Below are 20024 nucleotides of genomic sequence, written 5' to 3'. Positions count from 1 at the left end.
GGGCGTTACGTTAATAAAATATGGATCCGTGAGTTTACTTATTATCGAATCAAAAGAAATCAAGAGCGTGAACAATATATATCGTGAAAAATGCTTTTAATGCAAGATACGTGTTTCTAGTTTAAAGTCTGAAACAAGACTGTTTTTACAATAATATCGGTTGGCGCAGCAACCTTATTCTTTTTAAAGACATAAGAGGTTTATAAACGTCTTTTATCTATGCCGACTACTAGATCATTAAAGAGGGGGCAAAAGGGGTGATTTCACCCTTTGTAACAGTATTATTATTTCGTCGCAATAAAAGAGGAACCCGGCATTTTTTCTCGCATTTTTTCTCGATAATAATTAATATGACTTCTTCATATAGTATTAAGAACGGCCAGGTCCGCTCTAATAAGGATAACAAGTTGTGTATTATACGCGCTTTAACATGCCATATATATTGTAACCATAAAATTTTTCGCGAGGGTTAAACGAAGTGAGATAATTGGTTACCCTACGGCGCAATCACTAACCCGAATAATTAGATATAAAGAGATAAGAAAAGGGAAAAATATGATTGTTGGGCGCAAGACGCACATACGTCAGAAAATAGATAATTAGAGAAAAAGATAAAGGTAAAGGTAAAGGTAATAGATAAAGGTAAGGTCAGGTTCTACGACGGTTTTGCACAGCTTGCTCAGTATAGACAAGATAATGGTAGAGGGGCGGGGTCGAACCCAATAGATAAAATAAGAAACAGGTGAAGCAGAAATAGTATCGAATATATTGATTGAGAAGCGATAAATTTTGATAACAAGCAAACAACTGCAGAGATTGAGATACAATTAAGATAGATGCGATAATTAATTTACAGCCAGAGAAAAGTTAAGCGAGAGATTTAATAAATAACAGAACGTTTTCTGAATAAGCGAGAGATATGTGTAGGCTCGCGATACTATGATTCGCGATAATAACTAACACGGTTTTATAATAAATAGGCAGAACAGAAAAAGATATACGGTACTTAAATTAAGCATCGATCAAGTTAACCGTAAGATATGAGAAGCGATTATAAAATACATGCGAGATACAAAAATTGTAATAGTTATCACATTACCAGAATTATCAGAAGTATACAAAGACAGGGAATTATGAATTACAAGGTAAATTCAAGGCAACAGGTCAAGTAGAAAATTATTATAAAATATAGGTACTAACAGATAATGCGTAGTCTCTAGTTTGCGGTAAGTGCGAGAAGAAAGAAAGGTAATATTCGGTACGATAAAAGATAATTTAAGATAAGGCAAATAATATTCAAGAGAATTAATATGCAACATACGACAAGCCAAAGAGCCTACGGACAGCTACGATCAGCGATATTAGCGAAGAAAATAATAAAAAAGATGTTATGCGATACGGCACAATACTCCAATGTCGAATGAACGACGAGCGGGACCCCGCGGCGATGTAAGATCGCTCACGCGGTACACTCACTAAGATAAATCAATCAAAGGTAATAGGTAAAGAAACAGATATGAACTAATCCGAGAAAATATAGCGAAATAGCAATGCTCAACAGCTAAGATAAATATTGATCATTTAACGGAACGCGCTGCTATAGAGCGATATTAGACATTTAGATATTCTAGAAGAGAAAGATGACAAAATAGAGCAATAGTCACTAACAATGAGTAAGTAACAGTTAACCAGTCGCGAAGTTACTTGCAATAAGGAATAGAAAGGGACAAGATAAGAGATAATAGAGAATAAGGTACGAGCCCAAGTGGGTCACGCAGACCAACTGCAAGATAGAGATAAAGAGAGAGAGATAAAGATAAAGATACGATATATTGCAAGTAATTTCGTGGCTTCAGAAAATAGAAAAGGAACCTCACTCACGTAAAAGAAGATAGAGAAGGCACCGAAGATGCGGTAACAAAAGCGAGAACTGAATTTACGATACGAGAGATACAAGAGATAATAATAGCGGAACGATATAGCGATAGCAGTAGTATGGCTATGAGAGTTCTGCGTAGAAACACCTTCTTTACCGACCGAGCCGACCAGTCCGCCTATACATTCTCCCCAGACTCAAACCCTTTTCCGCTCCGCGCAGCCCAGACTCAAACCCTTTTTCGCGATGACGTCACAGTCTGCCGTACCGAAGGTCAAAACCGTGCAACCTTACCGACAGTTGTATCGATCGAGGGTCAAAATCGTGCTGTTTTACCGACAATCTTACCGACCGAAGGTCTGTAGTGCTCGCCTGCCAACGGTAGAGGGCGCAGCGGGAGCGAGAACTTTTTTACCGTCTCGCATTCTTCTCCCCCGATAGGACTGCTGATGTGTAACATGAACCACTCCGAATTCCTTTCCCACGGTAGGACTGCTGATGTGTAACATCAACCACCTCACATTCCTTTCCCACCTTATCAATCACGCGACATTCCAAAATTAATAGTTCCGAGACTTGTTTTTTATCCACTCGGATATCGCTGACGTGTAACATCAACCACCTCACATTCCTTTCCCACGTTATCAACCACGTGACATTCCAAAATTAATGGTTCCGAGAATTGTTTTTCACTTACTCGGATGTCGGTTTGATATCCAAGGTCGACCGATAGTCGCGGTACATTCAAAGCCATGGATCTGCGGTGTCGGGTTACTATCGCTCTTGGAATGCCAAAAGGTGCGCGCGCATACACAAACATACGTATTTGATATCAGCCCCGTGACATTCCTTACCCTCCATCAAATTATGTGCTGGGGGAACGTTATATAAGCGAAAAGTGAAAACTTCATCGCCAGTGTGAAGCTGTTCTTCTTGCAAATGAGAAGTGCTCTGGAACAACAACGTAAATTGAAGAAACGACTAGAACTGCTCCTCAAGAATATTGGAGAAGTAAAACATCTGCTGAAAATCAGATCTGACCTCAATCAACTCACAAGAGATTTCGAGCACCTACAACTGGACCGTAACGATCATGGACTTTTCAAAATTGAACGAAGTCGCTCGCCTGGAGACATTTCTGCCGTTGAAAAAACTCTCGGACCTCAAAGTCTACTTCGAATACCGGGTCAGTGGCGTTCGTCGGGTTGAAACGAAATTTGGAGACAAAATCGTTCTGGACTTGGATGACTCTTTCACGATTTTTCTGCCCAACCGACTGACCAAGGCCCTCCACGAAAATGAAGATTTGTTCCAGAAGGTGACGACAGCCAGTAAGGAGATACGGTTGCATCTACGCTATCTTGGCGGACCGTACGGTCAACTTGAATTTGTATACGTATAATCTGAGTATCGCATTCAAATATCCAATGTTCTGTGTAAGTCTTACGTTCAATAAACAAAAAAAAGATTGAAATTATGAATATTTTTTCATTTATCCATCTTGTATACCTTTAATCCTACGTACGTTTTGTACCTTGTAATTGTATCTAGAATTAAGTCTAAAAATCTAAGAAAATGCTACTCCGAACACCACTAAGCAACGACGGAGGGTTTTGAGCTGCGTCACGTAATGTGAACTCTACGATGAGTATTTGGACGGGTTCAGACCGGAGTGCAAGGTCGGCCGATAGCTGCGGTACAGAGCCAAGGATCTGCGGTGTTGGGTTACTATCGCTCTAGGAATGCAAAACATAACTCGGTTTGAGTACAGCTCGGTCAAGGATGGAGAGCAAGGTCGAATCTTACATAAGCTTCGTATTGAAAAAAATTCTCTTCTAAGAGCTAAGGTGAAGGTATAAAATTATTTCATGAATATTCCTTAAAAAAACAGTTTTATTGAGTACAATTTTTAGAGTACGGTTGACAATTACTTCACAAAAATAGTACAATAATTCTATTCAACAGTATCATGACCAGGGTGATATATTCGCCAGGAATGCGGGACCGTTCTTGTAGACGCTTCTGCGCAGTAACACAAATCGTACAGCCTCGCCATCCGGACAGTACAATGATTTTGTAGCCAATTCTGAAGTATGCAAACGTTTCGTGCTGCACAGATTGCGTTGGGTATTGTGTGAAGGTCGCATCTCAGAGACACAGCTGAAGTTTTTTGCAGGGTTTCAAGCGACGGGCAGTCAAAGTCCAACATATCGATGATTTGAACTTTCGGAACGATTTTGAGCAACCAATCTCGTTTTTCTTCTCCTTTTACGTACACGGCTTGAGCTTTGCACAGCCTGTCTTGAATGGTCCGCTCAACTTCCTCAAAAGGTATGGTTCCACAGCTCCAACGTAAGCCGTGAAAATCGCGTTCTAACCAAGAATTTTGGCTTTTGTATTTGACGTCCAGTAAATTCCATTTGTAAGGTGGCTTGAATAAAAACACTGATGGAGATGCTTCCGAGTAGATTGAAATTATAGCCAATTCTTTTAATGTAAAGGTGTTGTTGAAAGGTCTACGAAAGCCTTGTATGTCAACGATGAGCTCCATCTTTGAACTGTGCGAGATGGTGGGAACGGGTCAGCTTTTATACCAACTTTTTCACCCCACCACTGAGCGGGTTGTATTCGACAATACGATCGTGAACGATCAAGCAGTACGCCGATGTTTCAGCGGGAAAGTTGGCTTTAGCTTCAAATTCAAGACCGATGTCGACAGGTCCGTACTTCAAAGATTCGTTGTGTTTCGAACAGTCGATAACGAATAAGGGGACGTCTCGAAGGAATTCACTCTTTGTCAGCAACGGCTCGGGGTTCTTGTCGTAGTAGGTAGCTTGGAAGTTTGCGTATATCTCGTACAGGAGCGCGTAGAGATTACGACTTATGTTGAGGTTCAGGTTACCGTACGGATAAGATTGAGAGTTTAAAAATAGCTTGACGTCCGTGATATTGCAATGATCGAAATGACTTGCGTTCTTGCCGGTCTTGTTCTTTCTACTTGTTTGGAAACTCAAAATGACGTACCGAGGTTTTTCAAGCTGAGTGGAAGTTTTCACAGTCCAAACGTGTTTCGACGTTGTGGGAAGTAAGGGATATTCGTACAATTCCCAACTGCGGAAGCTCGTCGAAATAGGCGGATCTCTCTGAATGAAATTTAGTATGTTACGTCCAACACACCACTTCTTTCTATTTTTCCTACTCGCTAACTCTCCCACAGTTCTGTCCTGTCCTCTTATCTCTACGTAGTCTCACGCTATTCACTATCATGCTTACTCTTCACATTCCATTCCCTACTCCTAGCATGTCACACCTTTTCTGCACCCGTACGTTTCACGTCTCGAGGTACACTCCTATTCTGACACTCGACAATTCCACATCTACCCTTCATATATATCTTTTCGCAACACACAACTCATTCCTACTGCTATCTCATGTTTTACGGAATAAACTTATAATCGACATATCAATATACTCCAGTTTATTCAATCCCATCCTGGGTTCCGGTTGACTTGAAACGTAAAAGCGAAGCCAACCAGGTTACTCATTCCGCTCAGGAGTAAACTCCACCCACGAACGTAACATTGGTGGCAGCGGCGGCCTTCGCTTTCCGGAAATCCAGTGATACAATTTTACGTGTGTGCTACGCATGAAGTGCCATCTGATAGACCGGTTCTGAAGTGTGCAAGCTCAGTGATGTTAATAAAAAAGTAATACCACTGTGTGATAGTGTTGAAGACACTCTGAAAGCCATATTCTACGTTAACGCAATCAACGATCTCTGATTCACACGAACGTCACAGACAAATCCGTATCTCCAAATCGATATTGCTGAAAGACTATCTCCTGCTGCTACTACGACGACATCTTCATTCTTCACGACTTCTAGTACGACACAACGCACACCGACGTCATCACCGGCTACAGACACGAAATCGCTGGACCAACATCCTTACGGAAGAATGCAACATTTTATTCCGTTCCTCCTCTTCATCTTCACTTTGTAAGTCGACAAATCCTAGATTAAAATTTACAGCATGGCTACCGAAGGCACTTTTCCGCACCTGCCTCTTAAAGATGCATTAGCTCTGATTCCCACGTTCAATGGCACTAATATGCCCGTATCCGAATTCATAACTGAAGTAGAATGCGCAAAACAAGCTGTCTGAGCCAGAGAACTGAATTTATTCTCCACACTCATTCGCACGAAAATCGAAGGCGACGCGAGTAAATATATAGGGTCAGATAATCCGGATTCTCTTCGAGATTTGCTATACTGCCTAAAACAGGCCTACGCGTCTAAACAACACCTCCCAGATATCCAGCTAGACCTGGCACAATCGGCACAGAGGCGAAACGAGAGTGTTCTAGATTACGGTGCTAGAATAAAACATCTGTTAAGACAAGCGTGCGAATCAATAGATGCCTCAGAATCTATCAGTGATGCTCAAGTGCTCAAGAAAAATATCAAAGAGACCGCAAGACTAAGATTTATCAAAGGATTACTAGACGAATTAGAAATAAGAGTAGCTCACGAGAATCCACAAACCCTACAAATGGCTATAGACACGGCCACCAAGACTGAAAAACTATTATCAGATGGACTTAAACTAGCCTCATACCGTGATACTAACTACGAAACACAAAACCATATAAAATGTAGTATATGTAAATTAACCGATCACATAGACAAATATTGTCCTGAACAACCTTCCCTATTAGTAGTGTGTAGATACTGCAAGAAGGCAGGTCATAGTATAGAAGAGTGCAGAACGAGACAGCGCAACAACACAACTTGCACGCAGTGTGGTCGCAAAGGCCACTCAAACGATAAGTGCCGCTCAAATCGGTCCCAATATCCCCATAATCCAAAATTCCAACAAGATTCAAGAGTTTTCCAAAATAACACTAATCGTCAACAACAGAACAATCCCAATACCCAATATCGAGCAAGAGACCCGACAAACCAACCTTTAGACCAGACGCGAAATGACAGTCAACGCTCACAACAGTATAACACACCAAATCCTTCACGATCGAACTTCAGGGTTAATTACGTAACACAAGACTACTCGAACGAGAATTGCGATACAGGCGTCCACCCGGAGGTTTCATACGAAGCAAAGCAACATCGCGAATATTCAGGCAACGCGAGCCATTTAAACGAGTTCAGGGACGGCCGCGCGGACGCATCGACCGCCCTCAAACCGGAGCAGCGTCCAAACCAAACGTCAGCTCCGTACAATTAGAATCTGGCCCTCCACAGATTCGAACACAATGCCCGCAGTCTTTGAATGGGTACGTGACACTAATAATAGATACTGGCGCTAATATTAATTTGTTAAAAATCGATAAAATCGACCCAAGAGTCCACGTCACAAAGACGGACATTAGGCAGATTTCAGGGATAACGGAAGAATCCATCAGAACAATAGGAAGTCTCTACATCGAGTTAGCTAATACGCGCCACGAATTCCATCTTGTCGATAACTCCTTCCCTATCATCGAAGACGGTATACTGAGTGCAGACTTTTTACGTTCGGAAAAGGCGACTATCTGTTTCAAAAACAACTACCTTATCTCTCGCGAAACCGGCGTTATTCCCTTTAACAGGCATACAACCAACACAAAAACACCACCGCGTATCCTCATAACATCTGTCACACAAACACCGAAGGTTCGAATAACCGCCGGTGAACTCATACGACAACCCAGCACATTTATAGTTGACACCGGTGCTGATGTAAACATAATTAAACTCGGAGCAATACATCCGCATGTTCCGTGTAAATTACTCAAAGGTCAGATCCACGTTACCAGTGCTATACATGAGCCAATAAAAGTAGTAGGAACAACTAGCATTCGAATTGGTGACAACCTTCATATATTCCATATAGTCGACGATCTGTTTCCGATACAAGAAGACGAAATCTTAGGATCGATATTTTTACGGAACGAAAATGCAACGATATCTTTCGATACAGAAAAAATAATACCGAGCAATACTAGCAAACCATTCAAACTCCTAAACGAAGACTACATATTGATACCACCACGAACGGCTCAGGTGATTGCACTAAAAATTTCGAATCCCTCTGTAAAAACGGGATTCATAGAACAGTTGGAAGTAGGCGCTGACATATTCCTGGGACAGGCCCTGGTTACCAACCAACAAGGGTTTGCTTACGTTTATGCAATAAATTCCAACGAATCAGCTGTGGAAATAAGAAGACCAGTCGTAACACTAGAAGAAGTCGATGAACTCGCAAGCACCGCCACGCTCAGTGCAAAAACACACCTAACGCATACAAGCACTGCAAGCAGCGGACAGGTCTTACTAGCACAGGTCTTACACGAAAAACAAAAAAGAATCGAGAATCGCGTTCTTCCCACATCCCCAAATTACGATTCGAGACGCCTTGAGATTTTGAAAAAAAACTTACGATTGGATCATTTGAACGACGAAGAAAAACAATTAATAGTTAATCTTGCTATCGAATTCAACCATTTATTTTTCCCCCCGGGTGACACCCTGGGACATACAAACTTAGTCAGCCATACGATCCCTACTACCAATGACGCACCAATTCATACCAAACAATACAGACACCCAAGAGTACACAAAGACGAAATACAAAAACAAGTGACCAAACTCCTTGATCAGAACATTATCACACATTCTTCATCTCCTTACAATTCTCCGGTCTGGATCATCCCCAAGAAATCAGATGCTAGCGGCGAAAAGAAGTGGCGAATGGTCATTGACTTCCGGAAACTAAATGAAAAAACCATTGGCGACGCTTACCCGCTACCAAATATCGTCGATATCCTAGATCAGCTAGGTTCCGCAAAATATTTCTCAACGTTCGACCTGGCTTCTGGGTTCCACCAAATTCCAATGGATCCCGATCACAGCGCAAAGACCGCTTTTTCGACTCCTCACGGCTATTTCGAATATACTAGAATGCCATTTGGCTTAAAAAATGCCCCATCCACCTTTCAACGTCTAATGGATCAGGTTCTATCGGGATTACAGGGTACAGATATGTTTGTCTATTTGGATGATATAGTCATTTACTCCCGATCCTTGGAGGAACACGAAACCAAATTTCGGAAACTCATGAAGAGATTGTCTGATGCAGGACTAACCCTGCAGCCAGATAAATGTGAATTTCTGCGTAAAGAAGTAGCATACCTAGGTCACGTCATCACTCAAAATGGATTGAAACCTAATCCGGAGAAGATATCAGCAATAAAAAACTACCCAGTTCCCAAGAATCCTAAACAGATCAAACAATTTTTAGGCTTGATAGGCTACTACCGAAGATTCATTCCTAACCTTTCAAAAATTGCTAGACCTATTAATAATTTGCTAAAGAAGAATAGCCCTTTCCTATGGACAGCAGAACATCAATTTGCGTTCGAAACACGACGCGATGGTCTGTGTCGAGAACCGATACTGCAGTATCCAGACTTCGAAAAACCCTTCGTTCTAACAACCGACGCTTCAAAGTGTGCAATAGGAGCAATACTTAGTCAAGACAAAGATGGCGAGGATTTACCAATCGCGTATGCATCTAGGGTGTTACAAAAGGCCGAAATCAATTACTCGGTGTCCGAAAAAGAATTCTTAGCAGTTGTTTACGCCGTCAAACATTTTCGTCCTTATCTTTACGGTAGAACCTTTACTCTGGTAACAGACCACGAACCACTAAAGTGGATCAAAAACGTACGGGACCCGACTTCTCGTTTAATGCACTGGAGACTAAAGTTGGAAGAATATTCGTACGTCACAAAACATAAAAAAGGAATAGCGAACTCTAACGCAGACGCGCTTTCCAGAAATCCACCTGTCAACTCTTTCCGAATTCTACCTATTACCTCAAAACGGCCACGACCCGATACAGAATGCTCATCTACTGACGCCCACAAGCGCGCCAAAGTAGCTCACCAACACCCAACGCGTGCTCGCGAACCAGATACGCTGTCTTCGTCTACCAGCGCTCACAAACGCACCAAAATAGCTCACCAACACCCAACACGTGCTCGCGAACCGGATACGCTATCTTCATCTACCGGCGCTCACAAGCGAATGAAACATGTAGACCAGCACCCAATACGAGCGCATAAATCTGCACATGAATCCACCAACCCTTCCCCACGAAGACGAAACAAAGCATTACAAGACACTTCGACTTCTACTGGTACCTCTGACTCAAATGCCAGTATGACTGACAATAGCAGCGCAACGGAGGCACCGATCGTAGTCGATAAAACGATCAAGCAAACTACGGAACGAATTCAACCACTCACCTCATCTGAATCAAACCAAAACTCCGGTAAGCCCCAAGGTCGTAGTGTTAAAATACGTGAAGAACAGTCCGACACACTGAATAAGCCGACAACCGAAGCCACTACCAGTAAAGGACGAAATTACGCCCCTCGATTCACGGAATTCGTAACAGATCTTAACCACCTACCATTAACGCATAGTAAATTTATTCAAGAGATACGCGCCAATCTCCTCGACAGACAAGATAACCTAGCCCACTGCATCTCGGCAGACTGCAAGACATCACGAGGAGTCGCGGGACAACTAATCAATTGGAAAATAATCACCCGAGATCAACTACAACAACTAGACCCTGAAGTAACGACCGTATTGACACTGCCACATGGTAACCGCCTCATTTACAATCTAGTAACCAAAAAATACCACTACCAAAAACCAACTGAACAGACACTGTTCAACACCCTAGTAAATCTAAAGAATTGCTTAGAACAAGACAAAGTCAAATCGCTTTCGATTCCAAGACTAGGCTGCGGCTTAGATAAGTTAGACTGGAACCTTGTTAATCGGATGATCCATTACATATTTAAAGACTCCGACATAACGATCACCATTTGTAATTATCAAAACCCGACTTATGACTCGACATCTTCTGAATCTGAAGCAGACGCATCAACACCCAGAATCCCTGCTCCCCCTTTAACTCGTCGGCCAATGCGTCGGACCGGCACTAGGTCAGCTCCAAGACATGCCCCGGTTTCTACTCTCTCGCGCTACCCAACTGATATCTCGGTGAGTGACTCCGTGACACATGATCCGGAGTCAGCTGTTGAAGACATGGATAGCGATGCCTCCGTTGTACCTACGGCAACGCTACCACCTTTAGGCTCACAACGTCGCGACAATCCCGAAGAGCGAAAACCTGACCGCCCCCATATTGACAATGACAACTTTTGTTGCTTAGATTACTTCATACAAAATCAAAATGACATATTACCAACACCCAACGTAACCGAAACTAATGACGGACTTCTCATGTTGTGCGACAATTACGCTCATTTCGTATCAGCTAATTGTGGTTGGACAGAAGGACTGGAAAAACAGTTGATAGACGGAAATCTAATAAGCATGGAATCCTTTCAAAACCAGAATCCAGAAATATCCGACGTCATTAAAACTCGGTTGAAAAACAACAAATACATATTTACCCTCGTAGTGAAACCACGTCAATCAGACCCGGGCAGACTTGACGACATTTTCTACACGTTAGTTAACTTGAGGATTATCTTGTCCGGACTAGACATTCGGTCCATATTATTCCCCATGTCAGGACCAGGAGTTGATGATATTCTACGATCTATCTTTAAAAAACTCATTCATCACATTTTTGCGGATTCAGACATTCGAGTAACACTTTGTAGAAATACTACAATTATACCAGACGAACGATTACGCGAAGACATGATCAAAGAGTACCACGAGTCACTGATCGGAGGACACCAAGGCGTTACAAAAATCTTCAATAAAATAAGAGAAAAATATTTTTGGCCAAATATGAAAAAGCAAATTCAAAATATGATGAGATCTTGCGGCAGTTGCCAGAGGAAAAAACTAGTCAGGATCAAAACAAAATTACCCATGGCAATCACTGACACGCCCGCAGAAGCCTTTGACAAAGTGGCATTAGATATTGTTGGACCTCTACCCCTTACTAAATCGAACAACAAATATCTCTTGACGATACAATGCAATTTGACAAAATTCCTGGACGCCATCCCTTTACCTGATGCCACCGCCAAAACTATAGGCGCAGCATTCGCAAAAGAATACATTACACGTTACGGTGCTCCTCGAGCAATACTTACAGACCAAGGACAGAATTTTATGAGCACAGTTATCAAACAGCTTTGTAAACTCTTCAAAATTAAACAACTACGAACAACCGCCTATAGACCGCAATCAAACGGCTCATTAGAAAGAAGTCACCTTGTAATTACCGAATACATCAAACATTACACCAACGAAGGTAAAGACTGGGATGAATTCATACGTTTCGCCATTTTCTGATATAATACAGCAAAACACGACAGTACACATTATTCACCTCACCAGCTGATCTTCGGCTCGGAAGCTAAACTACCGACAGACGCGATACTAAGCAACACATCCACGCATACATACGATACATTCCTCCTCGATCTAATAGCGAATCTCACAGACATCCGTAAACGCGCCGCGTTGAACCTGAAACAAGCTAAACAGAAAAGTAAAGAACACTACGACAGAACAATTAACCCACAACGATTTGAAGTAGGACAAACTGTCTACCTATTGAACGAAACAAGGTCAAAATTCCAAGATCATTATAAAGGCCCGTATGTAATCAAACGAATAATAGATGACGTTAACGCCGAAATATACCTCACGCTAAACAAAACTAAAATAGTTCATCTCAATAAACTGAAAATCGCACATACATAGTAAAATCCCACATTAACCCCTTCAATAGCTACTACAGTACAACCGACAATAGCATGCTACCATATTGCCTGCGATCGCGTTACATTACGTCTCATACTCTTGCATATCGTTGCAGGTGCAGTGCTCTCGACAGCACGACAGACGATTCGACTAACGTCGCGATTAAGCAACTGAATCAGAACCCGGGAATCTTCTTCGAACAATTGCAAGACCTACGTACATATAACAAAGAATGGACTTTGCTGAACTACATAGACCTCCAATATTTATTCGACCGACTTGACCAAGCATCAGATTTCTTAACCATAATAGAAGGTAAATGCTCTGTCGCCAAAAACTACTGTTACACCGGCGACCATATTCAAATGTTGGCTGATAGAATAAAAACCATGAAACTATACCAAAACCGAATAGAATATTTAGTTGGCCATCGCACAGGCGAATCCACTCACTCCGAACTTGCTAAATTAGCCCACCATCGCGGAAGACGAGGCGCGATTGATTTCATTGGTAGCGTATCAAAATCCTCATTCGGCACGCTAGACGTAAAAGACGGAGAATATTTTAACCAACAAATTGACAACTTGTACAACGACAGTAGACACTTAGCATCCCTGCTTAACAAACAGACAAATATCGTACAGTCAACGTTGGGCGTCTACGGGAAAGAAATCGACAGCATGATAAGCCACGACCGCGAACAACATAAATTACTCACGGCCCTCTCGACTAATGCAGCTATTTCAAAAGCCTTAATCGCCAACAATACCTTCAGAACGACTTTACTTAACCGACTAATTGACCTGGACCGACACTTGAATGAATATGAACTTGACCTGTCCAGCTTAGTAAACGCTATCCTCTTCGCTCAAAAAGGTATCGTCCACCCTAAAATTCTATCACCACAACAAATTATTTCCAGTCTTAAACATATCCAGTCACTCAGACCACAAATAGAGTTTCCTATTCCAATGGATCCAAATTACGCTGAAGAACTGATTCGAATCTCTAAAATCGACATAGCGTATTACGAACCCAGACTGCTTTATGTGATATCTATTCCGTTGCTCAACTCCGAGGCTTTTGACCTGTACCGACTGCTTCCCGTCCCCGTTAGACAGACATACGACTCTGCAAATAACAAATTCGCTTACATTTAACCTGGCAGCGACTACATAGCTATAGCACTTAACCGAGCGTCGTACTTTCAAATCTCGGAATCCAAATTTAGTAAATGCATTTTATCCTTAGGAAAATTCATATGTAAGTTGACACAACCGCTTTTCCGACCGTCGACTCACAAACTCTGCGAGGTAGACCTTTTTCTGAACCCGTCCAGAAAAATTTCAAAACAATGTGATATCAGATTGACCGCATTCGATGGAACCTACTGGACGGAATTATCAACACCTAATTCTTGGATTTTCTCAGCTTCCACTCCTGAGACTCCTCATACTCTCTGCCCAAATGACCAGACCTCTCGTGTCACACTTTCCGGTTCAGGCATTATCACCCTAGACGACCTATGTACGGCTAGTACTTCTGAGGTCACTCTCAAAACTTCGAAACGCTCACAATCTACCGAGATCCTCTCCTACGTCCCCAAAGTTACCTTGGATCTAAGTCAAGTATCCCTCAGTCTTGATTTTAATATTTCCACCGACTTATCCTTAATTGCAATCCCCCCACTCCACAAAACCTCGCACATAGATATACATGCCTTGGCCAATACCGGACTATCGCTGCAGGATATCGCAAAACAAGCTACCGATATCAGCACACACCACCGCACACAGCGCTATATGTTGCACATCAAAGACACTCTTACTTACAGCGGTGTTAGTTTGCTATCTCTCGCAACCCTATACTTATTCTACCGTCACTCATGCCTCGGCAAGGTCATTACTCTGTGCACACATTGCAAAACAAAAAAGACGAACCAGACATTTAGAGCCATACAAACAGGGTATGACAATCCAATCGAGCTGAATATTATTCACCCACCTACTTCTTCTGTCCTACCCATTCCCAACGAAGTAGAAACCCATCATGCAGTTTCTCACACACCACCTCCGCTTTCTTTAAACCCACCCACCTTACGAAAACCTTATTACAAATAGGCAATTACTATATTGCTATCAAGATCTGCTGTTGCGCTGTCAAACAGACATAAATAAAATAAATACTTGTGTACACTACTGCACTAAAATAATTGTAGTGACGATCTTATACCCTTAGTTTAAAATTAGCCCAAAATATATCTACACTCATAACCGATATCATTGTACAAATAGGTCAAACTCTGTATCTCGACATATAAAAAAAAAAAAAAAAATTGTTGTTTAGGCTTAAGTGTACTAACCCGCTTCCATGCGCATTAACCCTAGGCGCCTAGCTTTAAACAACATTATGTAACCATAGTATTATAACTATATGCCTTACGCTCATACGTAATCCAGAATATAAACCATACACTACCTATAATAAGAATAATTGTAAAACTAATTTTAAGCACATACTTTAAAATCATGTTTCACATTTCCACCTTCTTGCTTCCCATATTCGGGACCATACCTACCGCTATGCTCTTTCTGACGGGGGGGGGGGGGGGGGGGTGTTACGTCCAACACACCACTTCTTTCTATTTTTCCTACTCGCTAACTCTCCCACAGTTCTGTCCTGTCCTCTTATCTCTACGTAGTCTCACGCTATTCACTATCATGCTTACTCTTCAAATTCCATTCCCTACTCCTAGCATGTCACACCTTTTCTGCACCCGTACGTTTCACGTCTCGAGGTACACTCCTATTCTGACACTCGACAATTCCACATCTACCCTTCATATATATCTTTTCGCAACACACAACTCATTCCTACTGCTATCTCATGTTTTACGGAATAAACTTATAATCGACATATCAATATACTCCAGTTTATTCAATCCCATCCTGCTTTCCGGTTGACTTGAAACGTAAAAGCGAAGCCAACCAGGTTACTCCTTCCGCTCAGGAGTAAACTCTACCCACGGACGTAACAAGTAGGTCAACTTTTGTCTGATCCGCGAGTTTCAAATACGGTATTAGCCATTCCACTGCATTGATCGTGATTTTGAATTCCTCCTCCTGAGTCTGCATGATTGCGTTGACGTCAGTTTTTGATCTCGTCAAAATTAACTCATGTTTAGCGTTGACAACGATCTTGCGGTAGTCTTCGGCGAAACCCAATATCATGCTGAGCGGTATCAGTACGTCAAAGTTACCATCGGCATCGGTTAATTTTTTCTTCTCTTCTACATCGAGCCATCCAGCGTTCTCCATCAGCCAAGTCTGACCAGGGTGCAGGGAAGCGTAACCCTTCATGAGACTTGTCAAGCCAACGTTCTTGCTTCTATCAACCTCAACTACGTTAATTTCGTAGCGAATTTCTTCAAACAGATGACAGATGGCGTTGTTTACGAGCTGTGTGTTCACAGTAGCTGTACCATCAGGTTTGAGGAGTCGTCCGTGGATATGTACCGAACTTTTGCTGGGTAATATGCATAAATCCTGATGCTGCACGGTGATTCGAATTTCATCGCTGTTGTTGAGAGTTGACGAGGCGTAAGGTTTGTGAGCGTGAATCTCGTAATGCGCAACGGATTCGTCAAAGACGACTGGTGTTTGAATGCTCAAGATTTCCTCCTCCATGGTACGTAGCAGATGATAAAAAAGCAAAATCGGATTTTTATTTGTCGGAAATTCCTCTTCCAAAAGGTGTCAGTTTCAGACCCAGAGCTATCAGGAACTCCACGTTTCGAGGTGTTAGCGGTTTGGGAATCGATCGACGACTGACTTGATCGGGGCATGTCGACTTACTGATATACCTACTCTTTGACAGTCTGTTATATACAATTCCCATCGTTTATTGCGATTTGATGTGTAGTCTCACAGTAATAACTTCTCCACGAAAATTAACCAGGTCTCCGTCTTGATCCACTAACCGGAGCTGAACGTGATCTATGGTCTTGACGGTGATCGGAAGGTAAATGACGTGCGACGGTACTTCCACGATCTCATATCCTGGTGGGACGGTCGGGAAAAACTCGTGAATAGTGTGTACTTTGTGTCCATTGACGTAGGCGCCCGTTGTAATGCTACACTTGACTCGCAACGCGTTGACCTTGAGTATAGCTACAGGCACGTCTGATTCGTGAGTTTTATCAACCTCCAATACACGTGGTGTGAATCCCAAAAGTTGAGCAATGGAATCATTCGGCTCAAAGTTATTCGTGTGGTTGCATGTGATTTCGCTGCGTAATGTATTATTGTTGGGTTTGATGGCGAGCCTGATATCTGTATTTCTTAGCACGTTTTGAAGATACTTCTCTTTGTCCTCGATCTCGTAGCTGCCGGTAGGTATGGTGATCACTTTGTCAGCTACGTAAATTTTATTGTGACCGACATCAACGTTGGGAATCGAATTAAAGGTTACCAATTCTACCAAGCCAAGAGCATAACTTTTATCACGAGCAAGTTCTATCGGTGGGAAATATTGTGCCTCGAGTATCGAAGAGGTTCCCGAAATCGTTAACGTTAACGAATCATCCATGACTGCGAGTGGTAGACTGACTTTGACGAATCACGCACCATGTTTATATAGCTCACCACTTAGAAATTTCAGACACAAGTGTCGGCATTCAAATGTATCATAATCCTGGTACCTCTCATGATTGTATTTGACGCTGCCAACGCTGAGGTATTTTATGAGGTCTGAGGGTGGTTGAAGGTTGCCGAAACTGTCAAAGTAATCGATATTATTGTCGCGTTTCTTGTATGCAACCCAGTGTGTTCCCGGACCGTCTTTATCGTCAAGGTTGATTATAGCTGACTCGTTTTTACAACGCGTGAGTCTGGGAAATTCTATCGAATGAGAATAAAACTATGGTAACATAGAGAGTACATCTAGGGAATTTTATTTGATGAGAGTAAAACTATAGTAACGTGGAGAAGGGGGGATAATCCCCAAGAATCGAACATTCTAGAAAAAGGTTTATGTCTGGGCCGAGTACGTGTGCGAATTCTACATGCGCGGATCTCAAATTTCCCACCGTTGCGCATACGTAGAAGGTCGATTTGCGGATTTAAACATTTTTTGGTGACCCAAAACACGCTTAGCATATCTACTATCATATCTAAGATGATTAAAAAACAATTATAATTATGTTACGTTCTGGGAGAAAGTCTGCGAGATATCTTCACAAATCAGATTCACAAATCTTGCGATGTCCATACGTGTGAACTTTGTTGTTCGGTTCGGTCACGTTTTTTGTTCAGCTCTTCACGATATGTGAATTCGATCACTTTATGTCGTACCAACTATCACTATGCGTGATTGGAATAATTCTCTGTACACAGACACTTTCATTCGAAATACACATTTATAAACATATAGAAAGTTCTTTTCGATCAATTGTCAATGTTAGCTTTTAGCAATGTCTCATTAACTCGTAAGGTTGTTTAATTACAGTTGCAAGAACAATACTTGAGTTTAAAGTTCTGAATCGAAGAGTTTGTTTGATTTCAGTTCACTTGGCCTGTACCTGAATTTGGTATTGATTCTGAGTTTAATTTAATTCTGTACTTTTCGATATTAATTTATGTTCTGTTATCGAGAATGGTTCTTCACTGTCGGATGCCTAATTATGTTCTTTACTCTTTGATGTTGAATTGCGTTCTGTTTTATGATTGTTGAAATTTTTGAAAAGATGGATAAAGTGTGACGATAAAACCTGACTCTGATAGTGCGCGCCATAACACGATATGAGGTCGGTGGTAGTAGTAGTAGTAGTAATCTTTATTGTTCCCCTTGGGGTTACAAGGACTTCCCTTTTCCTCTTCCTTTACAATATTTTTTTTTTTTACATGTTTTCTTAACCTATTCTTACCCTAATTCTTACTTCCTACCTTATCCTTACTTAATTTACTTAATTTCTAATTGCCTGTGTCCTGTGCCATTGCCTTGCCATTCCCTTACTTTCCCTCTTATCCTTTTCTTACTTTTCATCCTTATCTTTACTTAACCTTATCCTATTTTACCTTATTCTATTCCCTAATTCGTCCTTATCCTAATCGACTTCCATTTCCCATTCATCTCTCACTCTTTCATTCTCTTGTACATCCCTGATCCTTTCCAATTCTCTCATCCAGACTTCTCCCACCCCCTCCTCACCTAACATCTCCCTCACCACCTCCTGCCAGCTTTCCTCCCTTCTATCCCAGCCTACGCACCTTTCCCATACGTGCTCCCATGTTTCCTCCTCCCCCCCGCACACCCTACACCTTCTCTTTTCCTCTTCTTCCCAGTACCTTGCCTCCTTCATCTCGCTTCCTAACCTAAATCTTGCCACCCTTATCCACCTGCTTTCTCCCCATCCCTTTCCCAGATATCCTGGTATCCCTTCTCCTTTCACTAGCCTGTACCATCTGTTGTACCTCGATTCCCTTATTTTCTCCCACCTCTCTTTTCTCTGTTCTTCCCTCTCTCTCTCCTCTATTTCCCTAAACTCCATCTCGCCCCTCTCCCTTCTCGCGACTACCTCTCTACTCTCTACTCCCCTTTCCGCAAAGAAACTTTCCCTTTCTCTTTCCCACCTCGATCCCTGCCTCCCAGCTTCTGCCTTGTCCCTTATCTCTTCCCAGCATCTCCTAGCTAACTCGCTACCCTCCCCTCGCTCCAGCTTCCTTTCAAAATTCCATGCCCTTCTCCCTGCCCTAATCCTTAGTTTCTCCCTCTGTAGTTCCTCCCTTACTAGATATCCCGGTGTTCTCCCATCCACTCCTAATGTCCATCTCAAAAATCTATCCTGTACCGCCTCGACCGCCCTCCACTCCCTCCACCCCCATATCTCCGATGCATACTCTATTACCGTCCATACTAGCCTGTCAAATAACCAAATCCTTTTTTCCCAATCCCTCCCAAACCTTCTTTTTCCTATTCCCCATACCTGCCTCATTACTACCCCTGCCTTCCGTACTCTCTCTTTCACCTGTGCTTCCTGTCCCCCATTGCACTTTACTCTATACCCTAAATAGCTGAACTCTTTCACCTCCTCTATCCTTTTCCCTTTCCATCTCCAATCTATGTTTTTCCTTCTACCGCCTCCTTTCCTAAATCTCATAATCTTTGATTTCCCTACATTTACCGTCAGCGTTTTCCTATCCATATACCTTTCTAACTTCCTAATCATTACCTCCATTTCCTCTTCACTTTCCGCTAGTAACACTATATCATCTGCATAGGCTAAAGTGCATACCCTGCCGCCGGCTAACTCCACCCCCCCAACCCTTCTCCCTCTCCCCATTTCCTCTTCTAAGTCCGCCAGCAGCAGGTTGAACACAAGCG

General features: G+C 42.2%; 2 protein-coding genes across 5 annotated transcripts in view; both read right to left on the bottom strand.

Moving 5' to 3' along the window:
* The window catches only part of LOC124303006 (transmembrane protein 8B-like), a 498471-nt gene that overhangs the window by 99331 nt on the left and 379116 nt on the right, over positions 1-20024 (bottom strand). The window lies entirely within an intron of this gene.
* Positions 3226-19825, bottom strand: LOC124303011 (uncharacterized). Its single transcript, XM_046759679.1, has 2 exons — positions 18953-19825; positions 3226-3236 (listed from the first exon to the last, which is right to left on the bottom strand). The coding sequence occupies exons 1-2, from the start codon at positions 19798-19800 to the stop codon at positions 3233-3235; spliced, it is 852 nt and encodes a 283-aa protein (XP_046615635.1). The 5' UTR covers positions 19801-19825; the 3' UTR covers positions 3226-3232.

This window comes from Neodiprion virginianus, chromosome 4, assembly GCF_021901495.1.
Source record: "Neodiprion virginianus isolate iyNeoVirg1 chromosome 4, iyNeoVirg1.1, whole genome shotgun sequence".
NCBI lineage: Eukaryota > Metazoa > Arthropoda > Insecta > Hymenoptera > Diprionidae > Neodiprion > Neodiprion virginianus.
The sequence above is the reverse complement of the archived record's forward strand: the minus strand, read 5'-3'. Positions and strand labels throughout refer to the sequence as shown.

Bases quoted from the DNA above. Each gene is read 5' to 3' on its own strand.
- LOC124303011 (XM_046759679.1), bottom strand. From the start codon at position 19,800: ATGAGATTTAGGAAAGGAGGCGGTAGAAGGAAAAACATAGATTGGAGA.